At 47.4% G+C, this 23,036-nt stretch overlaps 7 protein-coding genes across 7 annotated transcripts; 4 read left to right on the top strand and 3 right to left on the bottom strand.

Moving 5' to 3' along the window:
* Nucleotides 1-314: 314 nt before the first annotated feature.
* On the bottom strand, nucleotides 315-2,481 carry GGS25DRAFT_106499 (RNA polymerase I associated factor, A49-like protein). The gene is made up of 3 exons (XM_049256010.1): nucleotides 1,925-2,481; nucleotides 1,542-1,867; nucleotides 315-1,487 (listed from the first exon to the last, which is right to left on the bottom strand). Exons 1-3 carry the CDS (start codon nucleotides 2,097-2,099, stop codon nucleotides 615-617), a joined length of 1,374 nt encoding a protein of 457 aa, XP_049119679.1. The 5' UTR covers nucleotides 2,100-2,481; the 3' UTR covers nucleotides 315-614.
* Nucleotides 2,482-2,823: 342 nt separating this feature from the next.
* GGS25DRAFT_473835 (uncharacterized protein) lies at nucleotides 2,824-3,764 on the top strand (the record flags this gene model as incomplete). Its single annotated transcript, XM_049259571.1, has 3 exons — nucleotides 2,824-3,201; nucleotides 3,278-3,362; nucleotides 3,605-3,764. Coding segments are annotated over exons 1-2 (174 nt in total), but the record flags the coding sequence as incomplete, so codon positions are not given.
* A 40-nt stretch (nucleotides 3,765-3,804) lies between these two features.
* GGS25DRAFT_473838 (kinase-like protein) lies at nucleotides 3,805-6,396 on the top strand. The gene is made up of 7 exons (XM_049259572.1): nucleotides 3,805-4,434; nucleotides 4,509-4,626; nucleotides 4,686-4,989; nucleotides 5,050-5,253; nucleotides 5,320-5,654; nucleotides 5,711-6,038; nucleotides 6,115-6,396. Exons 1-7 carry the CDS (start codon nucleotides 4,365-4,367, stop codon nucleotides 6,229-6,231), a joined length of 1,476 nt encoding a protein of 491 aa, XP_049119681.1. The 5' UTR covers nucleotides 3,805-4,364; the 3' UTR covers nucleotides 6,232-6,396.
* Nucleotides 6,397-6,509: 113 nt separating this feature from the next.
* GGS25DRAFT_106607 (uncharacterized protein) lies at nucleotides 6,510-7,732 on the top strand. Its single transcript, XM_049256011.1, has 2 exons — nucleotides 6,510-7,616; nucleotides 7,678-7,732. Exons 1-2 carry the CDS (start codon nucleotides 6,787-6,789, stop codon nucleotides 7,691-7,693), a joined length of 846 nt encoding a protein of 281 aa, XP_049119682.1. The 5' UTR covers nucleotides 6,510-6,786; the 3' UTR covers nucleotides 7,694-7,732.
* A 114-nt stretch (nucleotides 7,733-7,846) lies between these two features.
* Nucleotides 7,847-10,985, bottom strand: GGS25DRAFT_528818 (uncharacterized protein). Its single transcript, XM_049265226.1, has 3 exons — nucleotides 9,300-10,985; nucleotides 8,647-9,194; nucleotides 7,847-8,549 (listed from the first exon to the last, which is right to left on the bottom strand). The coding sequence occupies exons 1-3, from the start codon at nucleotides 10,811-10,813 to the stop codon at nucleotides 8,287-8,289; spliced, it is 2,325 nt and encodes a 774-aa protein (XP_049119683.1). The 5' UTR covers nucleotides 10,814-10,985; the 3' UTR covers nucleotides 7,847-8,286.
* Nucleotides 10,986-13,689: 2,704 nt separating this feature from the next.
* Nucleotides 13,690-17,415, bottom strand: GGS25DRAFT_473844 (THO complex subunit 1 transcription elongation factor-domain-containing protein). Its single transcript, XM_049259573.1, has 5 exons — nucleotides 16,858-17,415; nucleotides 15,983-16,801; nucleotides 15,760-15,918; nucleotides 14,808-15,698; nucleotides 13,690-14,748 (listed from the first exon to the last, which is right to left on the bottom strand). Exons 1-5 carry the CDS (start codon nucleotides 17,092-17,094, stop codon nucleotides 14,398-14,400), a joined length of 2,457 nt encoding a protein of 818 aa, XP_049119684.1. The 5' UTR covers nucleotides 17,095-17,415; the 3' UTR covers nucleotides 13,690-14,397.
* Nucleotides 17,416-17,777: 362 nt separating this feature from the next.
* On the top strand, nucleotides 17,778-22,713 carry GGS25DRAFT_473846 (P-loop containing nucleoside triphosphate hydrolase protein). Its single transcript, XM_049259574.1, has 2 exons — nucleotides 17,778-21,877; nucleotides 21,931-22,713. The coding sequence occupies exons 1-2, from the start codon at nucleotides 18,040-18,042 to the stop codon at nucleotides 22,395-22,397; spliced, it is 4,305 nt and encodes a 1,434-aa protein (XP_049119685.1). The 5' UTR covers nucleotides 17,778-18,039; the 3' UTR covers nucleotides 22,398-22,713.
* Nucleotides 22,714-23,036: the final 323 nt, after the last annotated feature.

The following is a 23,036-nucleotide window of genomic DNA, read 5'->3' on the forward strand; positions in this document are numbered from 1 at the left end:
CAGCCTCATCCGAATCTCATGTATTAGCGATTCACTTCATGGAGGGTTTAGACGTTTGAAAGGGACTAGCGATGACAGGCACTTGAAGTGCATTTCCCGGCTTATATTCAGTCGGGGGCCAATCAGGAGATAGGATGGCTCCCCTGTCTAGCGCAGACATGCAAATGTCCCCGGCATGGCACAGGGCTGTTCGAGACCCAGGCGAAACATGACTCGTCTTGAAAAGAATCTTACATATCAAGGTGTGCCATCACTGCCATGTAACCCAAGCCGGTAAATGGGCATGTCGTGAATTGTTATAACTTACATATCATGCAACATTATCATTATAGACTACCTAAACTTCAATTATGGCAAGCCTATCTATCAGTCATCTATCATCCATCACCATCTTCTTTAACTCAGCACCCTCTTTCTTGATTTGAAAATGAACGTTTACGAAGTACAATAGGTATCTAATCACGACGTGAAAGGTTTCTAGATTAAAAGAATAGGTAAGACATTGGCTACCTAAATCTAAGGGTATCTCGGTACACCTAGTACACGGTGTCCATTGCAGACACATTTCGTAGTCATCGCACACTTGAACCCCCTTTTTGTTTGCTTGTAAAGCATCAGCGTCCGCGTGGGCGTTGGTATTTGACCTTCGGAAATTCAAGTGGTAAGGCCAAGAGTGCCATTTGTGCGTGTGTGCCCTGCTCTGTGCCTTTGACTGTCTTGACCTTGCCACCAATTTCGCGGAAGTACTGAGCGAATTGCTTCTCATCCAGGCCCAGATCAAATCGGATAAAGCTTGTATCAAAACTGTAGTTCGACAAGATGGCTGCAAGCGCACAGCAGTACGTATAGCCCAAGTCGATATGGAACTTTCGCATCTCTCCGTTCAAAGAGAATTTACGTCTGATATTCTCAATAACCGGCTCTGGAGCTGGTTTCAACTCTTCTCTTAGCTTGTCTCGCGGTAGCACTCGTTTTGTGCCTCTCTCCTTTCCTGGCTTGGCAGTTTTGAGGAACTTAAAGAGGAGCTCTAGATATCGGAGAGCTCGTAGTCTTTGCGTTGGGTTTGGCCCTTCAGCAATGGCTACCAATCGGTTGGAGATGAAGGCAGTCTTTGTCTGCTTGTTCGTTTTCTGTTTGATCTGCTCTTGCCAGTCTCTGATTGGGATGGCATTCAACACATCACTTCCAATAAGGCCTTCCAACGTGTACACATCCTGGATCTCCTCGGCGTCGAAATTGCCAGGGGGCACTGGTTTTGCTGCATCGGCTACTGCCTGGAGATCCTCTTTAGAAGCCATTCCTGCCGTGACCTCGTTTATGGACTCCATGAGCGCCATTGAAGAGGAGCTGAGCTTCGATGGGTTGCCGCCAGCATCAGTGATCGCCTTTTCGGGAGCAATGGCATTTTCGGTGATTGCGGCGAGAGCTTTCTTAGCCTTCTTGGTTCCGAATGCTTCGCCGAGGTTGGTTCGGAGTTCATACATTGTCTATAAGATAGTTAGATATCTCTTGAAACAAAGCCAGAAAGAATATTTATTTACCTTGGAAGCTTGTTTCTCTGCATCATCTTCTTCGGGAGCTGTTTGTGCCCGAACCACACCTCGGACTGCCATCTTCTTAGCTTCCATCACCGCTAACTGTCCTGTCTTCGGATCGAAGACTCCGACATAATGCTTTAGGTGAGATTCTCGCCCGCCCGGGCCCTCCTCTTTGGCTGTATAGTCTAATTTACTGTGTGAAGTTGAGTGCAAGAGGAGATTGGGTGTATGGGAATCGGCTTTCTTGCTGCGCCTAGATCCCGTAGACTGCGAATTGGTATATGCTTGGAATTTGACTGAATTGGGAATGCAAAGGCCTGATGAGGTTGCTATGAAGGGTTAAGGTCAGCATAAATGAGATGTAGATAATCCAAAATGTGTCATACCTATCACTGGAGGACAACTCTTTGCTGTGTGGACTGAAGAAACCTTTACAGTGCTGGGCTGTGGGCGTTGCGTGCGTTGTTGTGTCGGTTGGGGAGTTTGTATGGCTACCTTCTTATTTGGCCTTGGACCAGCATCCTCGACTCTCTTTCTTTTCTTTTCCTTGTGTTCCGCCATGGTGATATCTCAATAATTGTGAAAAATCAAAAGATGAATGAGCGAGACTTTAGCGATGTTGTACTTGTCGGAAGTAATTTTTGGAGAGATAGAAATTAGTTGTAGGGTGATTGACGAGTTTGCGAAGAAAAAAAAAGCTGAGATGAATTCTGCCACTACCGTAATTGAGTTTAGTAAGGGAATTAGGTAGGCGGTGAAGAAGCATGCATGTATTGTAACCTTATGTAAGTAAGTACAAATTACATACTGTACCTATCCAACATTGAACATTGAAGTTCGTCATGTATGTAGCCGCAAACGGATCGGTTGAGATTTGGAAATTGTTAAAGTTAAAACATTCCATATATAACTACCTCCATAGTATTTAATACAATCACTATCAACACTCACGATATCTTACATAGTACTGTAAATATGAAGATTCATGGAATGTAATCTCGACATATCATTGGACATCAATGCAATTTGTGGATCTTTTGCTTATGTACTGCGTAGTACCTAGTAGATAACTACGTACTAGGGTAACTGTGTACATACCGTAGCATAGGCCATGGCTCGATGCAAAAAGCCGGACCTTTCCAAGTCATCAAATTCTAAGGGTCAAGAAGAGGGGCAAGCTCTCGAGACCAATACGACGTCATCGACAATTATTTGCATGAAGACAGTATTAAAGCTTCGCGCAATCTTACTGTAAGCACATGCACTTGAGGGGAACATCATTATATGGGACCAGATCTCGTAAATCGATTGACTAGCAAGTTGATCTTATTTCTTGAGCAATGATCATGAACGTATGCAGATATTCTGCTTCTTATTCCGCGATGCATAAACACATAAGGTGGTCCACTCGATAGTGAATTGACCAGCCATCCTCCTGTCCAGCTCTATGCCGTCATATTGCTTAACCTCCACAGCCCCAGTTCTCCCAATGATGTATTCCATGGTGCCTTGTAAGTAGGCATTGTACTTGACTTGTGGAATACTCAAGAGTAGTCACGTGCTGAATGCTGGATGATGTGTCGGTTGCAGTTGTTGGTTGCCATGATGCGATTTGGTCTGGCGGAGAGGTGCCGAGATCGAGTAGGGTTGATGTGTTTACTTGCTATAGTGGGGGAAATTTCAATTAGCATCAAGCTGTTGATGAAATGAATAGAGAATATGGGTGCGATTTAACATACCTGCGAGCTCTCATCTTTCTTCTCTTGCGCTTGAGGCGGCGAACTCTCTTCTTTCTCCACTTGGCTCTCATCTTGGCGACTTCTACTTCTTTATGTTAGCTCTTCGAGTCATTTGCCAATGATGAGGGAAGTGTGTTTAAGGAGGGGTAGTGGGTAGGATATATTATGACGATGGCGGGGAATGAAGCTGTGCGGATTGATTTTGCGAATTGGAAAATTAATGCGCGCAAGCAATGATGAGGCAAAAGCTTCAATCAATGCTTCTGGCATTCATATTGTGACCCTTAATAGGGCATTGGGTAGTTTGGGGGTGCGGAATATACTCACAGGTTGCTGTCGATGAGTTGCTTTGTTGATGAAGCTGAGGAGAAAGAAAAGAAATTCTAAGAGTGGCACGAAATGAATGAAGTAGCCGTTGGAAATTACGTTAGGGTTGTGATCGGCTGTTCTTCGGGTGCAAATAACTACAATGGGGGGTTACGAGTCTGCCACCTTAGGCCACCTGCCAGGCTGCTTCTTGACCTACCCTAAGGTACTCGGCATAGTTGTTAGGTAATAAAAACTGTTGTTTGCTCGCTTGCTCCTTCCTCATCTATGATTGCTTCTATAATAGGGCAATCTCTTGATTATTTTATTTTATTTTACTGCTTTTTACTAAATAACTAGGTATGTACTACCAGTCATAGGTACTACCTACTAGGTAGTCGCCATGTAATGAATACTCCTTCCAAGAATAACAGATATGGGCAATGGGCATACATAATGAAGAATCTTGGAAGGTACTATGTAGGTACGGTTGGGTTGACTTGTCTTTCACTTTGAAATCAGAATTCTATAATACCTAAAACTTTGTAACCTCTTTCTTTTCTTCAGGTTGGTTTCATTATTGAACTCGATTCAAATTGAGTCAAATCTATAGGTATGCACAAACTTCAATGTTGTGCTTCTAGTATATCATTATCCCAAACATCCTAGGTACCTACTACCTATTCCAGCAGAAACTCGGTTACTAGTAACTTACTACTCGACACAACTATGTTTGATATTCATCCTTCCTCTATCGTCACTCCAGCATTGTGTGTCCACTATGGCCCATCAAATCGCGCAGATATCATGCTGGGTCGATGTGGACCAACCAGAAGGTTCTAACCCGCCAGGTATGCCTTGGTTGTTTCGCCTATCAATTGTATCACTTCAAGGTCATGCGGTGTCTAATTATTACATTCAAAAGGCTTCTCTGTGAATGCCTCACCAGGAGACAAAGCGAGCCGCCGCAACTCGCAGCAATTCATAGACTTCCCCTTATTCGTAGGGAAAGTTGTATCTGTTGGACGTGACCATCATGAAAAGTATGTTATAGTTCTACCACTAACCTTTGTCTTCTTCTTCGCTACTAACAACTTGTAAGTGATATCTCAATAAACCATCCTTATATCTCAAGGAAACACTTGGTCATATATTCAGTCGTCTATGACCCAGAAGATACCCAGAATCAGCCACCCCTGCTATACGTTCGGGACTGCCAGTCTCTTGGAGGTACCTACGTGGATGAAAAATGCATTGGCAAAAGAGAAAACGGCATTTCATCAGGCTTCTATCTCAGCCGAGATGTCGTGATAACTATCAAGCCTTACTGGAAATTTCGGGTATCTCTTCTGCAAGACACTGAGTTCAAAACTCCGTTGACTGCAATTCAACTGAAGGAATCTAGTGTAGGCTTGCAAGAACCATATTGTTATGACGTAAATCAAACTAATCGTAGACATGTGTAGCTTTTTAGTGACCGATACATAATTACCAACCGAGTTCTAGGTAGTGGGGCCTACGCCTCAGTTCATCTAGCTGTTGATGCAAAGACGGGAAAACAACTGGCCTGTAAAATCCATGACTTTGATCGTCTTAGACGATTTCCTCATGCGCAAGACCTTATACGACATGTTATACATGAAACTGATCTACTTGGGAAGCTGAGGCATGTAGGTGTCAACCTGTTTCTATACTCCTTCAATGTTCCAATATCAAAAAGCTAACGTGGGCATTAGTATAACCTCCCTACATTCGAATACGCTTTTCGTTCAAAGCATAGTCTCTACACCTTTTCTGAACTGGCGACTGGCGGTGATCTCTTTTCCATGCGCGCAGTCCATGGAGCCTTTTTAGAGAAGAACTGCAAATTTATCATCCAGCAGATCGTGAATGCTGTACGCTATCTCCACAAAGGAAGCGTTGCACATCGTGACTTAAAGCCAGAAAATATATTCTTTGCTACAGGACCAGACATAAAAAGCCGAGTTATTGTAGGCGACTTGGGTTTCGCAAGATCCACAGCTTCGGGTCGTATGGCTAGCCGGGTAGGGACGAATGAGTACATGGCCCCGTCAGTCAGATCATCACCCACCCATCATGTTAAGCTTCTGCTAACTGTTCTTGCAGAGAGATTGAACTTAGCTATGTACATGATATAGCTGTTGATATGTGGTCTCTTGGCATGATCGCCTTGTTTCTGTTAATACCCGTTGGCAAGTTTGCGCCTAGCAGCCGTGTTAGGGTAAGCCAAGTAGCGATTGACCAATGGCTTAACATTGTCTTCGAAGACTTGCCTCATCAAAGGTTAAGCACACCTTGCCGGGATTTCATTCGGTCTTGCTTGATGTTTGAGCCTGAGAGCAGGCTAAAAGCAGCAGAAGCGAAACGTCATCCTTGGTTTCGTCAAGAGCCGGATAGAGGAGAATTCAAAGTCCTCGTCCAGGAAACCGTTGAGGCATGGAGGCCGTCTCATATAATTACACCTCCGGTACAAGAACTTCCAGATATGATGATTACTGACACGCGACTAGGGCAGCGAGACGGTAGTACTGGCCACTCGACCGCCTCAACGAGGCCAAATAAGAGAGGGCACGAATGCATTGATTCAGGCGAGAAGGATTACGAAAAGTCTCGTCACTTTGCCATAGCAGATATAAATACAGCCAAGCGATTCAAAAATTCCACATTGATTTGTGAATGCCCCTCCGCCGCCGCCCAAAACAACATCGCTCGCGCAGGTTTGGACGAAAACATAGGTACGGTTTTATTGAGTCCTGGCCCAGTTATTCAATAAGAAATATGTCAATCACTAGGTAAATATGAATTATGAATGGTGCTTAAACTCGTTGTGCTGATGTACAGATTAAGGGGCATTCTTGTACAACTTGGGAAAAAAACCGAACAATCAAGTAACTGGCCATAAATCTCGCTCAAACTAAAATAAACTCACAGATTAGATTATGTTGTTCATCACGTATAAATGCTTTGTGCTCAAGAAGAGTCATTACTTACAACGTCCCGCAACAAAGTCCTTGTTCTAGTTCTTCAATTGTTGTCCTCGAACCGCTTTCAGCCAGTAATAGATAAAAGGGGGTGTGTGCATACCCATGTTTTCATTGAATGTCTAGAATAAACAAAACAGTCTTTTTTACAGTCTTAACTGTCTCTATTTGGCAGTAACCTACTTAGTAAACAAAGAAAAAATGTCGCCATCTCGATATCAACAGGATTCTAGCAATCCCCCAACCGCGCGCAATACACCCAGCAGAATCAGTGCTCTCAGTCAAATCAAGAGAGAGCGGGAAAAGAAGTTGTCTGCGCGAAATCGAGGCTGGGCCACAGAGGCGCCCAGACCGGAAACTACTACTACTACTAGGAGTCGTGCGGGCACAAAGGGAGCAGAAGGGGAAGGGAGAATATCTGCTGATTACTTCAGAGACGAAGTCACCGGCCGCGCCCTAGCCTATGACGGCGACTCGTGCCTGCGGTGCATAGAAAAGGGGCTGCGGTGCACCCTCAACTACGCCGGCGTCGAGGGCGAGGACAAGTGCAGCGCGTGCCGGCGAGCCACAACGAACCCGTCGCCGCGATGCATCCGGCAGCTCGCGCCGAGCCGGCGCACGCCCTTCCGCGGCAAAGAGCCCTGGCAGAACCCGAACTTCTTCTGCCTCGGCGACCCGCAGCCCAGCAAGCTCGAGATGCAAGAGATCCTGCGCACGCACTTCCTCGGCGGGGAAGAGGCGGCAACCCCCACGTACCGCCACGGGACGTACGCGCGCGACGCCGACCGCAGGGCGCAGGTGCTGCCGCCGTTCAACGGCACGGACATGCCGCTCGCGCAGCGGCCCGCGAACTGGAAGACGGCGGACTGGCGCACGGCGCTACCGGCGTGGAAGAATCGGAGCTTGCACGCGCGCCCGATCTTGCTGGATCGCGAGAACGGCGCGAGGCCGGCGAACGCAGAGGAGATAAGGCAGAACGCGCCCGAGTTCGTCAGCGAGGATGCGACGAACTATATGAGGGTGGTACGGAGGTATGTTGCGAGGAATGCGCATCTGAATGAGTACATGAGGGATGTTAATGAGACTTTTTAGGCTGGTTGATACGTAGGTGCCCAGGTACCTGGATTCTAAGAGCGGCTTATTTGTGGGGGGGTAAATAAATAGGGGGGTGGGGGTGGGGGTGAGGGTGAGGAAGTTGTGCTTATTTAATAATGGGGCTTATAACTGATTGTATATGTTTAATGTAATGTAATATCATATTATTACAGTATATGTTTTAATGTTGGATACCTAATTGAAGCGTTTCTTCTTAATTTTTCGTCAGAGTGTTATTTGTGTCTAAGCACAGGTCAAGGAAGAGTACCGGTAGTTGAGTGGCAAAACTTTGGGATGTTCCTTTTGTTGTTCCAGGCTGCTTTTGGCCTCAGCTAACTAAGCCATGTAGTTTCAATCATGCAATGCGATTTAGCTACGTTTGTGGAGGCAATACCTACTTGAATATTATCAGTTATGTTGAACGTGTGTATGGTGATCGTACCATTGATCTCAAGTCAATATCTCGAGTTCACGCACGTAGGAAGTTAGACAACTAGGTTACTAGGTTAGGTACGTACGTACGTACGTTTGAAGTGTCCGAGTTGCCAGTTGAAGGTCTATCTATCCTATACATATAGAGTACCTCCCTACCCAGTAAGCACCTAGTCATTGGTATTTTAACCCAACCTCGGGCATCTTAATCTGGTGCGAGGGTGCGGTCGTGAACGAGCATTTCCCAGTCCCATCCTTCATTTCCACCACACCCCACTGAACTGGCAGTAGGAACCCATCCTCTCGGTCCTCGTCTAGGACATGGCAAGCAGTGCTGATTGCCATGCTGTTAGTGGAGACCATGCTCATAGTGCCGTCGTATTTACGGAACCCGATCACTACAATGAAGATAACGATGAAAGTTCCCATAATCAAAGCTAATAAGTATCATAGGTTAGAAAACACAAGAGTGAGTTAAAAGCTGGGGATGAAGGGTATTTCTAGTTTGTAAGAAAAGGGGGGGGGGAAGCTTACTGATGATAACCGAGATGGGGCTATAGCCACAGGTGGAAAAGGAATTGGCTCGATCAACTTGCCCGCTGGGACATGCCTCCCGGGAACCATCTCCGCATATCGCCGTTATCCGAGCCAAGAACAGGCTTTCGGCCACCAGCCAGTGCAACAAAATGGAGCTGGCATACAGCGGTATCCCATAGCGAAGCGGCAGGGAGATGAAGTAGCTGGACCGTTGAATCCCTATCGGCTCCGAGACCCGAAGCGGCTTTCGCTGCCGCCGATACATCCGACTGAACTCGCGCTGGACGAGAAACGTGCTCAGCATGGTGTTGTATAGTATGTAAAGAATAGATAGCACGAGTTGCGGTAAGTTGGCCAAGAGGACGTTCAGGATCAAGCCTGCGGGGTCTTTGCGTGGTAGGCCGATGACGAGATAGGTGTATGGCGTGACGGCGCCGAAGCCCAGCTGCCAGAGACTTGATATGGCCGTGGAGAAACGTCGATGGCGGAGACATACGAAGGACATCCCTAGTAGGACTGAGGCTATCAATATCGTGAGACAGCAACTAGAGATAGGTGGGTAGGTAGGTGTTTAGGTTAGCTTGCAAAGGCTATAAAATAGCGACAAGTCGACTGTTAGGTATATATAAGCAGGGAGCTCTCGTACTTACAAAACTAACAAGATAACCCATCGCCAAATACTAGCAGCCTCGAACCAAGTCCTTTGCCTCCCCTCCCACTCGCGCGGTTCCCTGTTCAGAACCAGCGGTAGTTTCACGAGACGGGCACTCCACGGCCGCCGGCGTACGAAGTCGTCTTTTCCAGAAAGCCCCATGTCGGCGGTAGTAGCGTCCGGCCTCCGCATGAAAGAGGCGATGGCGTCGCCGAGCGTACACAGGATCTCCTTCTCTGCATCCCCGCGCTGCGGGTTCTGCCACCTCCGCGTGACCCAGATGCAGAGCATGACACTCGCCTTGAAGAAGTTCAGCGCGCACACGGCGGCCATGAGGTACGGCGAGAACTCGAAGCGGCAGTCGTTCGTGATCGTGTCGGGGGATTGGACGCGGCAGTGCGAGACGGCGTATTTTCTCGGCCCGAGGAACCACGTCGTCACCGGGAGATCCGGGGACTTCGCTACGAACACGTTGCTACTCCCGTTCCCGAGCGCCCACATGTTCTTCGCCCAGTCGTCTAGCCGCGGCACGATCGAGACGTACATCAGCAGGCTGTCGGCCTCCGGGTCCGTGGTGTCGTTGCTCACAAATATGACGCCGTTGCCCTGCGGGGTGAAGTAGTCGTTGTACAGCGCGAAACAAGCAGACACGTTCAGCTCCTCCCACGTGTCGCTCAGCACGCTATCCTGCATGCTCTGGATGATCTCCGTGTAGTTGCGGCCCCTGGGGTTCACGCGGTCCTCGTCCCAGCCCCAGTCTCCTCGCCGGTTCGCCTCGGCCGTGGCGAGGTTCCAGGGGCTGCCGTCGACGAAGGAGTTCTTGACGACGGCGATCGTGTAGTCGTTCGAGGCGAGAGCTTGGAAGATGGCGGAGTTGTAAATGAGATGGATGGGGACAGAGCTGAACGCCAGCAGAAACCAGGCTAGCCGTCGCCAGTTGCTGATGTACCGCAGATTCCGCAAGCTCGGCACGCCGATATCCAGCCATGTCCCCTCCTGGTGGGCGCGACTCACCTCGTGCGCGCGAGCCTGGTGTGCGCGGTCGACGTCGGCGCGGGTCGGCGCGACCTGTAGCTGCATGCAGTAGTTCGAGGCCGACAGCATGCCGGTGCTGAGCAGGTTTATCAAAAGATGCATCCACTGGTTGAGGGTCTTGACCTTGCCGCAGTCGCCCTTGTAGAGGGTCCCCACCCCGTTTTCGCTGCCGTACCGGACGGTTGCAAAGATCGTCAGGCCGAGGTTGGTCGCGAAGATCACGCTGACCAGCACGATTTGCAGCAGCAGGGCCTGGCTCCGCCGCGAAAGATAGATGCGCCAGCTGTCGTTTTCGTCGTCCTGGATCTGGGGGAACCATTGGGAGAGAGTATGCTTCTCCGCGAATAAGTTAACGCGGAAGTTTGGTGTTGCTGTTGTTGCTGAATGTTCGCTGTTATCGTCGGGACTATCTGTTGTGTGGTCGGGCGAGGCTCCGGCCTGGGCTCCCTCCGTGGATTCTGGTGTTTCATTTCTCATCAACGGTTCCGCCTCGGGAACCCTCTCTCACTTTTAGTTTTCATGATCGTACCAGGTTATGGTTGTGTGACCTACCTATCCTCTAAGGGGGTTTCCTCTGCCATGATTCATGCTTGCTTCATGTATTCGACGCCGACTCAGCTTCGCACACGAAGAGCTTTTTTCAGAGTACCCATGGTTAATAGTCGAGTCTTGGGGTATCAATACTATATAATATTTCGAGCCTGCCTGTGGCATGTGGTGTGCTACCGCTTCGAGGTGTACTACTAGCCAAGGTATGTTGTGAGACTTGGCGAACACCGAGCTGAAACTTTGCGGCTACGTACTTCGCCTCCACTAACAGGGCCTTACACCAAGGCCATAAATTGATTGGTATTGATATGAAGTCAATGTGACGAGGTTGTTCTCAGCCGCAGCCACAAATCGCTCATACTGGCATAGTCCGCGGACATTGTTGCCGGTATTTGTGCTGCGTAGGTGGCGTATCGCCTGTTAGAGATACCTAGGGGTCATACGTACCACGTGGATGATACGGATAAATACTAGCCCAGTAACGTCCAGAGTATGTGTTATGAGTTTGGATATATACCTAAACACCTAGTAAGCAATAATACATGGGTCCCAGTTAATTATGGCTGAGGCACGTACAGAGGTTAGGTGTTACGAGGCGGAGCCTAGAAGATGCAGAACAGCCTCGTTATCATGCAGGGACCCGTAACGTCCCCCCGGATACTGTGAAGACTACCTAGGACATGATACATGTAGCCATCTTTGTTCTATTTAACCCCCTACTCTGCCTTAGCTAGCCCCTGAGTAGACCCTTGACATTAGGAGTCTGATAAATGATTTAAGGGGACTCCCGAGGAACAAGGAGAAGTATTTGTACATATATATTACAATCATTACTCATAGGTTCATAACTCTTCGCGTCCCTTCGTGGCTATGACTTTGGCCGCGCCGCTCCCTACGATCCAAGCTTATTCCTTGTGCACATCATAGTGGCCAACCCTCATGTAATGGCAGCTAGGTATCACTCAATTGTTAGACCAGTAATCAAGGTACCTGGCCTAATGCGTATCAATGGCAGAACGCCAACTGAATAATAGGTCAGTTCCTAGGTACGGACTTCGATGCGCCGATACCACCCACCATAGCGGAATCGTGGAGGCCATCACCTTAAATAATTATGATTATCACCATGACACAGATGTGAGTTGTCATGAAGGCATCTTTGAGTCAAAGCCTAGGTTAGTCACTTAACTGAATACTAAGGTAATGAGATGTTTGCCTCAAGTCTAATAGGATGAGGAATATGTGATTCGCAGCTCAGTTTACAACCCGGGTCATATGAATTACTAAGTTATGAGAGTAATTGGTAATTACACTTGTAGTATTATATATAATACTTTGTCTCTTTATCCTTTATCACTGTGAAGAGACACAGCATGAGTCCCTGTTCGAATCAACTCAGCTCAGCTCAACGTAAATTACAAACAATGATGAGCTGTAAGACACTTTCACAGCTCAACCTGGGCCTTGGAGTCACGTACGTACAAGTTTTCAGCAACGAATATATAAATCTAGCCCCCTCAACTGCCTGCCTTCACTCGTAGCCTCAAGATACCAGGCCATCGCACGAATCAGCACCGAGCAACAGATAACGGAAGAAGAAAAAAATCAGAAATCTCCAACTCAAGATGTCGAATATCAACATAAGGTACAGCCACGCCCAGGAGCAACGCCAACTGGACAGCCTTGCGAGGCTGGACAGCCTCATCAGCGACCTCAAATACGAGGCCGACACTATGAAGATCGCGCTTTCCTACCGCGTCCTCAGCGCCGAGGAGGAGGCGAAGGCCAAGTACTGGCGCGATTGGGTCGACGACGTGCACGACAATCTTCGCCTCGCCAAGATAATCGCCGAGGTGCAGCAGCAGAGCAATGTCTCTGAGATCAAGGACACGATCGAAAACCTGGAGAAGTTCGAGAAAGCCGTTGGTGAGGTCCAGGTTGCTAACGAGACGAAGAAGCTCGGCTAGAGAGAGGGACTCGCAGACGGCCTTCGACCTGATTCCTTTTTTTTTCTTTTTTTTTTCTCTTCATATTATCACTTATATGGTGGAAGATAGAATGGATTATATAGTAAAATAGAGAGAATCTAGTACGTAAACCTCAATGAGTTTAACGGCAGAGTGATATTTACTCCTGAGCCCCTTTTTGCCCCTCTAAATATCCAAGCGCAAGGCCTAGTGGAGTCATGTGCCTTAATGGCCATGGTTCAGACACCTGCAACAAAATGGTTCTTAAAAAGTATCGGAGTACGTTATTCTCTATGGTTGTAGAGCTGGGTTTGGTATATTACTCAGTAAGCATCGCGAAAATATCACTTTTTACGTTTAGAACATAGTAAGACTCCCTCATATTGTCAAGATGAGCATATGGCCCATGATTAGAGGCCAAGTACTGTACTGAGAGATACAGCCAGTCAATATGAGCTTAGTGTTACATAACCAGTAACCAGAGTGCTAGGTCTGCACCAACACCCAGTCTACCGCTGGGATCTGAATCTGATCGCTGCCTGCGAGCAGCTTGACCACAGCTTGACTTACAGTACGGAAGGAAAACTACCACCGACCATCAACAAGTTACCCATCTAGGTTCTGTCTTAATCTCCTCTATACAACCCCTTTTCCACCCTGAAAGCTTCAACCGTCCTTTCTACCACGTGACCATCTAGTGAATCAAACTCCTCCGTGCAAACAGATTTCACTCCTGGTCAAAATCAACATTTGAAGAAGTTAGATTGAGTTACAAGGACTGTAGATTGAGAAATATACCAATTTTCGCATGTATAAATAATAAAGGGTGGTAGTAGATAAAAAGGGGGAGTCACGTGAGTACCCTTAGCTGACACATCTAACTCTACTAGGTACATAGGTTAGCTCTTAGACGGGAAAAGATAAATTGGTCGAACTTCAGAAATTCAATCCTTGCCGATGTTGTCAAGCTACATGCCTACCGACGCATTCCATCTTCACCTTCCATCTAAATAGGTATCTACTTAACAGGTGATTTGGAACATCTTACTTAATGGAACGCTTCAAAAAACTCGGGAATAAAATGTACTGATATCACGTTCAACCTTCCTCGTATCCAAATACTACCTAGGTTACCCGCCTGTATTAGCACCAGACCAACCCAGGTACCTACCTAGGCACTCATACCGAGGAATGCACACCAAGCCCTTATTCCATCAAGTCGGAACCACTTCCTAAGCATGCAACTGACCTGGAATCCTCCTAGCATTGGTATGGCTAGGTAGGTAGGTAGGCTCAAATTGAGTATGGAATGTATTATATGGGTATCTCTATTGCCATACTAAATTTGCCTATCCGAACCGTAGGATGACGTGACTTATCGCGGCGCCATTCCGCGCAGTCCTTGTAGTTGTCCTAAGTTTGAAGGTCTTCAGAATAAACTTCTATCTGACTGACGTGCCTTCGCGTACGACCCACTCGTAGACGCGTGTAATTTGTCGCATCTTCATGCGTGCGTCGTGGTAACCAACTAAACCTATCAATACCTTACGTCGAGGGTTCATCGCCGTTTTCCACGTTTTCCACGTCTTCCATTTTCATATCATCATCTGCGGCAGCGCCGTTGGTATTGACCCCATTAGTCTCCTCCGAGGGCTTATATATAAACGCCTCGAGAGCCTTGTACGCTTCCTCTAAATCATCATTCGTGATGACGACATCGTATATGTCATTGGATTTGGAGTGCTCGATATCTTCTTGGGCAACCTCGAGCGCACGAGCAACCTCATCATCCGTTAAACCGGCTTTCCTCTGTCGAGCTTCCAATTCTTCCAAGCTTGGTGGCGAAACGAAGATAACTCGAGCAGAGTAGCCATTATCTTTGGCCATTTGAATGCCCTGACATCATTGTTAGCGGATGATCCATCTATAACTACTCCAGTTGAATCTATACTTACTTCACGGTCTAATTGTATAATAGGAACTTTCCCGGATTCCTCCAGGGCTTCAGCTGCCTTGCGATTTGTCCCGTACTCGCATCCATCCCGATTGCTGAACTCGAGGAAGTAATCCCCATCCAGTATAGTATTATACGTTTTGGAGTCCACGAAATGGTAATCTTGGCCATCAACTTCCCCATCCTTAGGGCTCCGGGTAGTATGTTGAATGACATTTCCAAAGACGTCCTTGTGCCTCTCCAGGAGCATCGAGACTATCGTAGACTTGCCAACTTTTCCAGGCCCTGTCAATAAGATTGGCCGTCTATCTGTTGGCGCCTGGCCGGTTTCAGACACTTCTCCTTGTAGCTCCTCTGGATCTGGTTGCTCTTGGAAGATGACATCGACCTTTTGCCAGTCATCGATCTTGTCAAAAAGGGCCAGCTTTGATCTCTGGGCGATCCTCAGGGCCCTCCAGGTCTTACTAGCTTTGGCTTCAAGTATCTCGGATTTTTCTTTGTCGTTCTTTGCGAAGTCAAGATCAAGATCGTCGGTAGCAATTTTCTCCTGGAAGACATTTAGATCAGGAAGTTTCCACTTTGCGGGATCCTTCAATTTTTCCATGGCGGTTTCACGGTCTTCCTCCTTCAGAAATTCGAGTGACAGGGAGCCCATCGGTACAGGTCGCAGTCTCTTGTTGGTTGCAAGGCGTCTGACGTTGGATTTCGCTTCGTTGAATTCGGCGGGAGAAACAGGGTCCTTTTTAATAGGGGGGCAACTTTCGACCTTCCAACGGACCCAACCTTTATCCCTCGAAATAACGCTCTCAACCACGCGAAAAAAGAAGTATCCATCAGTCTCGGACTGTATGTACGTAGTGATCCTTTCTTTCATAGCCTTCGCCCATTTGGCCTGCATATTGTTAGTGAATCCACCCCTTTCGAGTTGATGGATTTTTTTTATTAGAACTTACATCTTCGTCCCCAAGCGTTTGGTCGCCGTAAATTACTGATCGGTTTTGCACTTTGATATTAGCAAGTTTCGCTCTGGCTTGTGGCGTTAGTGATAAGAGGAAGTCCAGCACGATGAACGCTTGTATCAGGATATGACGTCTGAAGTAGAGATCGCCGATCTAAATTGAATGGTTAGTCCTAGTTGCTGCAATGTATCGTTTTAAGAAAGGGTATTGAGCGTACCTCTAGCTCGAAAAGCTCTCTGCTTGTAAGGTATTTGGGGTTGTTGGTGCTACTGCGAAGGTCCTCGTCTCCTTCAGGGTGTTTTCTTTTTTGAGGAGTGACTTTGTTGTCATCAGAGCTCTTATTACTCCTTTGCTGCTTGTCAACTGTCTCAAAAGCGGTCATGGTGGCCTCCAGGCCCGTCTTGAACTTGACTAATTGAGCTGAGTCAAATAGTGTCGTAGGTTGACTGAAGTAATGCTGGAGCGACCAGAATACAGGGTACAATGCATCAGCATCGATAGGATTCTCGGATGCCTGCTTGTTCTTGGCGTCGAACGAAACGGCCTTAACACTAGACTTGCTTTCATCTTTTCCATCCTTTGTGGGGTCGGCCTCGGTGTCTACGACCATTTTATCTGGCGAGTCTTCCGATTGGACTTGTGTCTCTTCAAAGGCCGTTACATTTTCGGCGTGGTACTCTCCTCGCAAGTTTACAGAGCTCCTATCCCCCAGAGGAAAGCATTGGAACATGAAGATGAAGACACGACCGCAGAAAGCGGTGTCTTCAGCACGCGACAACCGACGAAGGAGATCATTGCAAGATCTAAGAATGACTAGCTTTTTCGAGTTCAAGTTCTGAGCTATTATTTGCTCCCTTCGCGATTCGAGAAAGTCGAATATCTTGCGGCATCCTTCGGTAGTTTGGCTGTCAAGCAACTCTTCCACGAGCCAGAAAAGGAGGGCAGGGTCGCATTGTGCGCTATCCGATAAAACTGTCAGGAAATCGAAGAGGTTCCAGATCTGTACGAACTCGGGTGAATCGATCGGAGTCTCGGCCTAGACAGGATCAGCGACCAACTACTACGACAAATGTTGGGAAGATTGATACTGACGACTAAGCTACTAAACACATTGCGCGCAGCAGTTTCCACGATAGCCCATTGACGGGTCTTGTCAAAGAATATGGTCGGTACCCGTGCGAGGAATTCGCTAAAATCAGCCTCGGTCAGAGGGGGTTCGATTGAAGCGGCGGGTTTAATAGCCTGCGCATGATCCAGAACCTCTTTTAGTAGCGCTGCGAAGTCGTCTACTTGTGGTACTTCGTGGTCCGGATACTTGGCCGAAGGCATGGTGAAATGTAGGCGGTATATTATCGAGGTATTGAATAGTAGTGCCCGTATCGTAATTTAGTTAGGTGAATGCGCAAAATGCAATTCCCTAAACTACCCAGGGTAGATTCGGGCGCGGGATGGCTGATGGTAGAATGAATGAATAGCTATAAAGAAGCAGGATCGATGATCATGTTCAAATGATAGACATGTCGAAGAGGTTTGTTAGAGTTAAAAGAATGTCGTGAACAAGATCTTTGATAAGTAGCCTTTGTTGTAACAATTGCAGACTATGATAGGTGCGCAGGTGAACTTCTCTAATGAATCGCAAAAAGGTACCCTTAGATGTAGATAGAGATGAAGCAAGGCTGCATGTGAGCTTTAACGCGAGATACACACAGTTGTATCAATTCTGCCAGGCCCGACCGCCCAAGATTCCTGAGCTAGTACTAGATACATACGCTTGCAAGGATCAATTAACGATTAGAGTCATCATGCATGCATGGGTGGCAGGCACATTACTGGCTGTAACCTCAATTGTGTGGCGTAGGGATAACAAGGGCCAGCAGGGGGAAATCGGGACCAAGAAATTTTAGGGATGGTATCGAGCACGTACCTAGGTACCTTTTATCGATATGGACATGGACCTATTGATTGTACATCAATAGTACTAGGTAACATTGAACCTCGAAACTTTTATCAAAATACAACAACGCGACAGGGCTGAGGAAAGTCGACACTGCACTAACCTAGGCATTGAACTTGTTTGCGCCACCATCGTGAAACCTTACTTTTACTAATAGCAGTACATACATCTTCTACACCTACACACTACTCAACCTACCTCAGTTCACCTTCATCGAGAAAGAGCTTCATGTCTGCATGTTTGCATTGCTCAAGCCCATAAAGCTAGGCATTTAATTACCTAGTACTCGGCTGACCGCCAGGGCCATCAATCTAATAGCTATGCCGACCGCAAAAAGACTGAAGAGTGACGCCAAGGCCAAGTCGCGCGATACCCAACCGCGACCTACCATCGCCGACTTGGAGGGCGAGAGCGAGTTTGCTCAGCTTGCAAGAAAGCATTGGCTAAAGACCACCCGGCGAGCTACAAAGGTCAAGGTTAAGAATGATGTACTAAAGCGAGACATTTGGGATGTGCTCGAGAAAGATGGTTTCCCTTACAAGCTATTGCTTGTTCTCGAAGGACTTCAAACCGTCGAGAGCTACCTCTGGCCTGGCTATTCCGAAGACTCATCGAATTTCCATGTCCTTCTCATAGCCTTAATCACCACCGTCAAAGCGAGGGAACGGCTTGAGACTTGGAGCATTTTCGAAAACCGGCCCGCCGAATTCTCGAGCTTGTTCACCCGCATATTGTCCATGAGCCTTGACCAGACGCTATCTCTTACGATTCGAACCCACCTTCTTTGCTTTATTATTTACGCATTCCAAAGTCTCGATTGGGCCAGCGTGAGGAAAGAATGCGCTCCGTTGGTTTCTATAGGCATTTGGCACAATCTCTCGACCGACGCGAAGCGAGAAAGTAAGCTAGGACAAACTCCACAGCTCAAGAAATCTTGGAAAGCGGCGGCAAAAAGATACGATTCGGCAGACGATGCAACAAAGGCTCGATTGCGTTTTGAAAGAGCTTGGCTTTACACTTTGACCTTGGACTTTATACACCTACTCTACGACGAGAATAGGAAAGACGAGCACGTCATCTACTGCGAACGATTTGTCGAATTTATTTCCGATTTATTGAGCCAGCTCCCAACTAGGCGATATGTCAATACCTTGCTGCGGGACCTACATATATTGCCTGCTCTACGGCTTTCCCCTATGTTTAATGATGAGGATAATGGTCTGCTTCGGGACCAATGTTCGTTGTTAAGTCACTACGTTCACTTCACCATCGACGACCAGACAGGGGCCCAGCAAAGCCGCACAGAAGCATACGATCATCATTGTACTGAGTTGGCAAAGCTCCAAAGGGTTGCCTTGCGGTATTTCAAGGACAAGCTGACAGTGCTAGCCTTGTCCAACTATGGATCCATAGATAAAAGGGGCGAGCTAGAAAACCTTCTCGAAGCCCTTACTGACGAGGAGCTTAAGAGGCTTGCAAATTTTCTTGAACTTAGGACAGAATACCCAGAAACGGTGGCGGTACCTATTGATCGAGCATTCTTAATGGAGGTCCTTCTGTCTAACTATGAGAAACGGAAGACGTTCCAAGAGGTTGCTCAAGGTATGAGTATTCTTCCAACCGAGGATAGCCTTTTTGATCAAGGTCTACTGAGAACCGACAACTATGATGGGTCAAGACCACTTGCACTCCCTAAGTTGAGATTGCAATACTTGTCAGTGGGTGACTTTCTTTGGAGGGCCCTAGCCCTCTACCGGTGCGAATCCTTCTATGGTATCAGAAAGGATATTAGTGATGCGTTGAGACGGTTACGTCCAGAGTCGAAACGTCCGGGAGAGACCACTTTCGCTGGGTTCTCTCGAATGGCGCTACCTATAACTCGGCCATCAATATTAGAGGTCGTACCAGCGCTTGTTGGCGATGACAAGCCATCTGTGGTTAATGCTGAGATATCGCTCGATGTACGCCGCCTGGCGGACAATATTAGAAGAGAATGGGATTCACTCCGTCCAGATGACGTGGTGTTCCTTGTCGCAGTGGATGCTTCCATATCCAAGGCTATCTCTAATGGCAGCACACAAACGATATCCGAGGCACAGAAGATAGGACTAATATCCGTTCGGACTGCAGAAATTGCCCAAGTCATGGATGACAAGGGAAAATCTATCAGAGACCCTGCCACTTATTTCAACGGGCATAACCGATCTCCAACGAGAAAGATACAACTCAGACTGGACCCAGCGAGCTACAAGGAAGACACGGAACGAGTTTCCAGAGGCAAGCCAGATATATACGAACGGATCAATCTAATTGTGCGACGCAGTGGCCGAGAAAACAACTTCAAGCCGGTTCTAGAGTCCATTCGTAGCCTATGTCTTTCGGAAGTGCCCCTAGCATCGTGGCTCCATGAGAACTTCCTCGGTTACGGAGATCCTGCTGGTGCTACATATAAACACCTTCCCAATCGCATCGGAAAACTCGACTTCAGGGATACCTTCTTAGATTGGCAACATCTTGTTGCGAGTTTGCCTGGAAAAACCATCGAGCCAGGCTTTGATGTCACGGCAAGCTTCGGCCCCCCTTATGTGTTAGAGTCAGTGGATAAGCCTCCTGTGAAGACGGTTAAAATTTCTAAGAAGCGAAGAAGAGACACCGAACCCTCCCTTATTGCCGAGATTGAGACATATAACGTATCTACCTACAAGCCACCTAATACTGGACCATATCCTGTTGATGCTCCGAAGCTCAATTCTGTTCGTTTCACGCCCGCTCAAATCGATGCTATAATATCGGGCACCCAACCTGGACTTACAGTGATCGTGGGCCCACCTGGTACTGGCAAGACAGACGTTGCGACGCAAATTATCAACAATATATATCACAACTTTCCGGAGCAGCGCACGCTACTCATTGCTCATTCTAACCAGGCACTGAATCAGCTCTTCGCGAAAATAGTAGCTTTGGACATTGATGAACGGCACCTTCTTCGTCTTGGCCACGGAGAAGAAGATCTCGATACTGATGGAGATTTCAGCAAGTATGGGCGAGTGGAATCGATCCTCGCGATCAGACAACTCTACTTAACTGAAGTAAACAAGTTGGCAGCTAGTATAGGTGCCCCTGGGGAGCATGGGAACTCAGCTGAGACTGCAGGATATTTCAATCTCGTCTATATCCAGCCGGCATGGACCAAGTTTACTGAGGTGGCCAAAGTAGACGGTTCATCGGCAGCTGATATCATTGAAGCCTTCCCGTTCCATGCCTATTTCTCTGATGCGCCCCAACCTTTATTTCCACCAGGGAGTGATCGAGACGCTGTTTTGGATATAGCCAACGGTTGTTACCATCATATTTCAAAGATCTTCTCTGAGTTGGAAGGTGTCCTGCCATTTGAGATTCTACGACGAGATCGAGACAAGGCCAACTACCTCCTTACTAGCGAAGCTCGCATAATTGCCATGACGTCGACGCACGCCGCAATGCGTCGCACTGAGATCGCATCTCTTGGTTTCCACTACGACAATGTGGTCATGGAAGAGGCAGCGCAAATAACTGAAGTTGAAAGTTTTATTCCTCTAGCTATGCAGAAGCCCAAGGACGGGCAGATGGCGCTTCAACGAGTTGTCCTCTGTGGTGATCACTACCAGAACTCTCCGGTCATACAAAGCCTTGCCTTTAGGCATTATGCCAACCTTGAGCAATCGCTTTTCTCCCGCTTCGTTCGTCTAGGGATACCCGTAATTACACTCGACCAGCAAGGCCGAGCTCGTCCGTCCATCGCTACCTTGTACCAGTGGAGATACCCCAACCTTGGAAACTTGCCGCATGTCGAGAGCCTTGAGGAATTTCAAACTGCCAATGCTGGCTTCAAATATGACTACCAGTTTATCAATGTACCCGACTACAAGGACAAAGGAGAAATCGAGCCAACGCCTCACTTCATCCAGAACTTGGGCGAAGCGGAATACGCTGTTGCTATATACCAATACATGCGACTTCTTGGATACCCATCCTCGAAGATCAGCATCCTTGCCACCTACGCTGGCCAAAGAGCCCTCATCAAGGATATCTTGAGCCATCGATGCACAAAAAATGATATATTCGGGTTGCCCAAGATAGTAACTACCGTTGACAAGTATCAAGGCGAACAAAACGATTGTGAGTAATGTAACGTTCTATGATTAGAAGCCGTCGGGTCTAACTTTGACTAGATATTATCCTCTCCCTAACACGCACATCACGAGTTGGCTATCTCCGAGATATTCGCCGTCTTACCGTTGCTCTATCACGTGCTCGGCTTGGCTTGTACATCCTAGGTCGGAGAGAGATTTTTGAAGCATGCTACGAACTTCGTCCGGCTTTCGAGTTGCTGCTGCAGCGGCCAGACAAGCTTACCCTTGCCACCGGTGAGATGTGGCCTTCCAAGCGCATTCAGGCAGAGGAAGATGGGGCCGCGATACCTGGCGAGGCAGTAATGGAGAACGTTGAGCATATAGGACAGTTCGTCTACGAAATGGCGGCGACGAAGATTAGGCAGTTACGTGCGGAGCGCGGGTTACCAGATACGGATCAGTTACCGTCTATCGACGAAGGAGGTGTTGAGTATGTTGCGGCGAGCGACGACGAGGCCGACGTAGGGGCGGCGGCGGGGGAAGGGCCTAGTGCTGGAGAGGCGTAGTCCATAGGAAGAGAACAGCTGGAAGAAAACAGCTGAAAGGGAAATAGTATATCCTTATATTCTAAATTTGAGCATTTATAAACTAGGTGCTATGGGAAACTCTGAGGTAGAGTATGACTCTGGAGTATGAGGTATGGAGACCATTATGCAAGGACTAGAAGGACTCGAAAGAAAAGAAAAATAAACTACCCGTGGACTGCATATACACAGAACATAATGACAGATTTTAACGGCTTGAATAGTAGTCTTATCTACATCTGGGTATTTACACTTCGTGCTATACATGTTGAGAGCAAAATCAAAGTGTCTAAAGTAGTCTATGAGTCTGAAGTCTATGAGCAATATCGCATGACCTGTCAACAGGCCTTTTACACACACGGACGATATATACGCAAGGTAGCTATATTATCCGGCAGTGGAATAATAATTCTAAAAGCTACATGGTACCTATATGGTTCTCCAACATCTTCCCCCCTTCCTCAGCCCTATGTAACCTTACCCTTTAAGGCCATACGTATGTAATGCGGAATATTTTTTTTTTAATTTTTGTTTTTCATTTGACATGTTAGTTCTTGGCTTGTGGCCGTGGCTTGGGCCTTTTTTTTTTTTTTTTTTGGATGGAGCTTGTCCTGGAGGTAA

This window comes from Hypoxylon fragiforme (assembly GCF_022984875.1).
Source record: "Hypoxylon fragiforme strain CBS 206.31 chromosome Unknown GGS25scaffold_2, whole genome shotgun sequence".
Lineage (NCBI taxonomy): Eukaryota > Fungi > Ascomycota > Sordariomycetes > Xylariales > Hypoxylaceae > Hypoxylon > Hypoxylon fragiforme.

Bases quoted from the DNA above. Each gene is read 5' to 3' on its own strand.
- GGS25DRAFT_106499 (XM_049256010.1), bottom strand. From the start codon at position 2,099: ATGGCGGAACACAAGGAAAAGAAAAGAAAGAGAGTCGAGGATGCTGGT. The intron at 1,868-1,924 runs GTATGACACATT...AACCCTTCATAG, and splicing joins GAGTTGTCCTCCAGTGATAG to CAACCTCATCAGGCCTTTGC. The intron at 1,488-1,541 runs GTAAATAAATAT...ACTATCTTATAG, and splicing joins CAGAGAAACAAGCTTCCAAG to ACAATGTATGAACTCCGAAC.
- GGS25DRAFT_473838 (XM_049259572.1), top strand. From the start codon at position 4,365: ATGGCCCATCAAATCGCGCAGATATCATGCTGGGTCGATGTGGACCAA. The intron at 5,254-5,319 runs GTAGGTGTCAAC...CGTGGGCATTAG, and splicing joins TACTTGGGAAGCTGAGGCAT to TATAACCTCCCTACATTCGA. The intron at 5,655-5,710 runs GTCAGTCAGATC...CTGTTCTTGCAG, and splicing joins ACGAATGAGTACATGGCCCC to AGAGATTGAACTTAGCTATG.
- GGS25DRAFT_106607 (XM_049256011.1), top strand. From the start codon at position 6,787: ATGTCGCCATCTCGATATCAACAGGATTCTAGCAATCCCCCAACCGCG.
- GGS25DRAFT_528818 (XM_049265226.1), bottom strand. From the start codon at position 10,813: ATGAGAAATGAAACACCAGAATCCACGGAGGGAGCCCAGGCCGGAGCC. The intron at 9,195-9,299 runs GTAAGTACGAGA...ACCTATCTCTAG, and splicing joins TGGGTTATCTTGTTAGTTTT to TTGCTGTCTCACGATATTGA. The intron at 8,550-8,646 runs GTAAGCTTCCCC...GATACTTATTAG, and splicing joins CCCCATCTCGGTTATCATCA to CTTTGATTATGGGAACTTTC.
- GGS25DRAFT_473844 (XM_049259573.1), bottom strand. From the start codon at position 17,094: ATGCCTTCGGCCAAGTATCCGGACCACGAAGTACCACAAGTAGACGAC. The intron at 16,802-16,857 runs GTCAGTATCAAT...GATCCTGTCTAG, and splicing joins ATGTGTTTAGTAGCTTAGTC to GCCGAGACTCCGATCGATTC. The intron at 15,699-15,759 runs GTAAGTTCTAAT...AACAATATGCAG, and splicing joins AAACGCTTGGGGACGAAGAT to GCCAAATGGGCGAAGGCTAT.
- GGS25DRAFT_473846 (XM_049259574.1), top strand. From the start codon at position 18,040: ATGCCGACCGCAAAAAGACTGAAGAGTGACGCCAAGGCCAAGTCGCGC. The intron at 21,878-21,930 runs GTGAGTAATGTA...AACTTTGACTAG, and splicing joins TCAAGGCGAACAAAACGATT to ATATTATCCTCTCCCTAACA.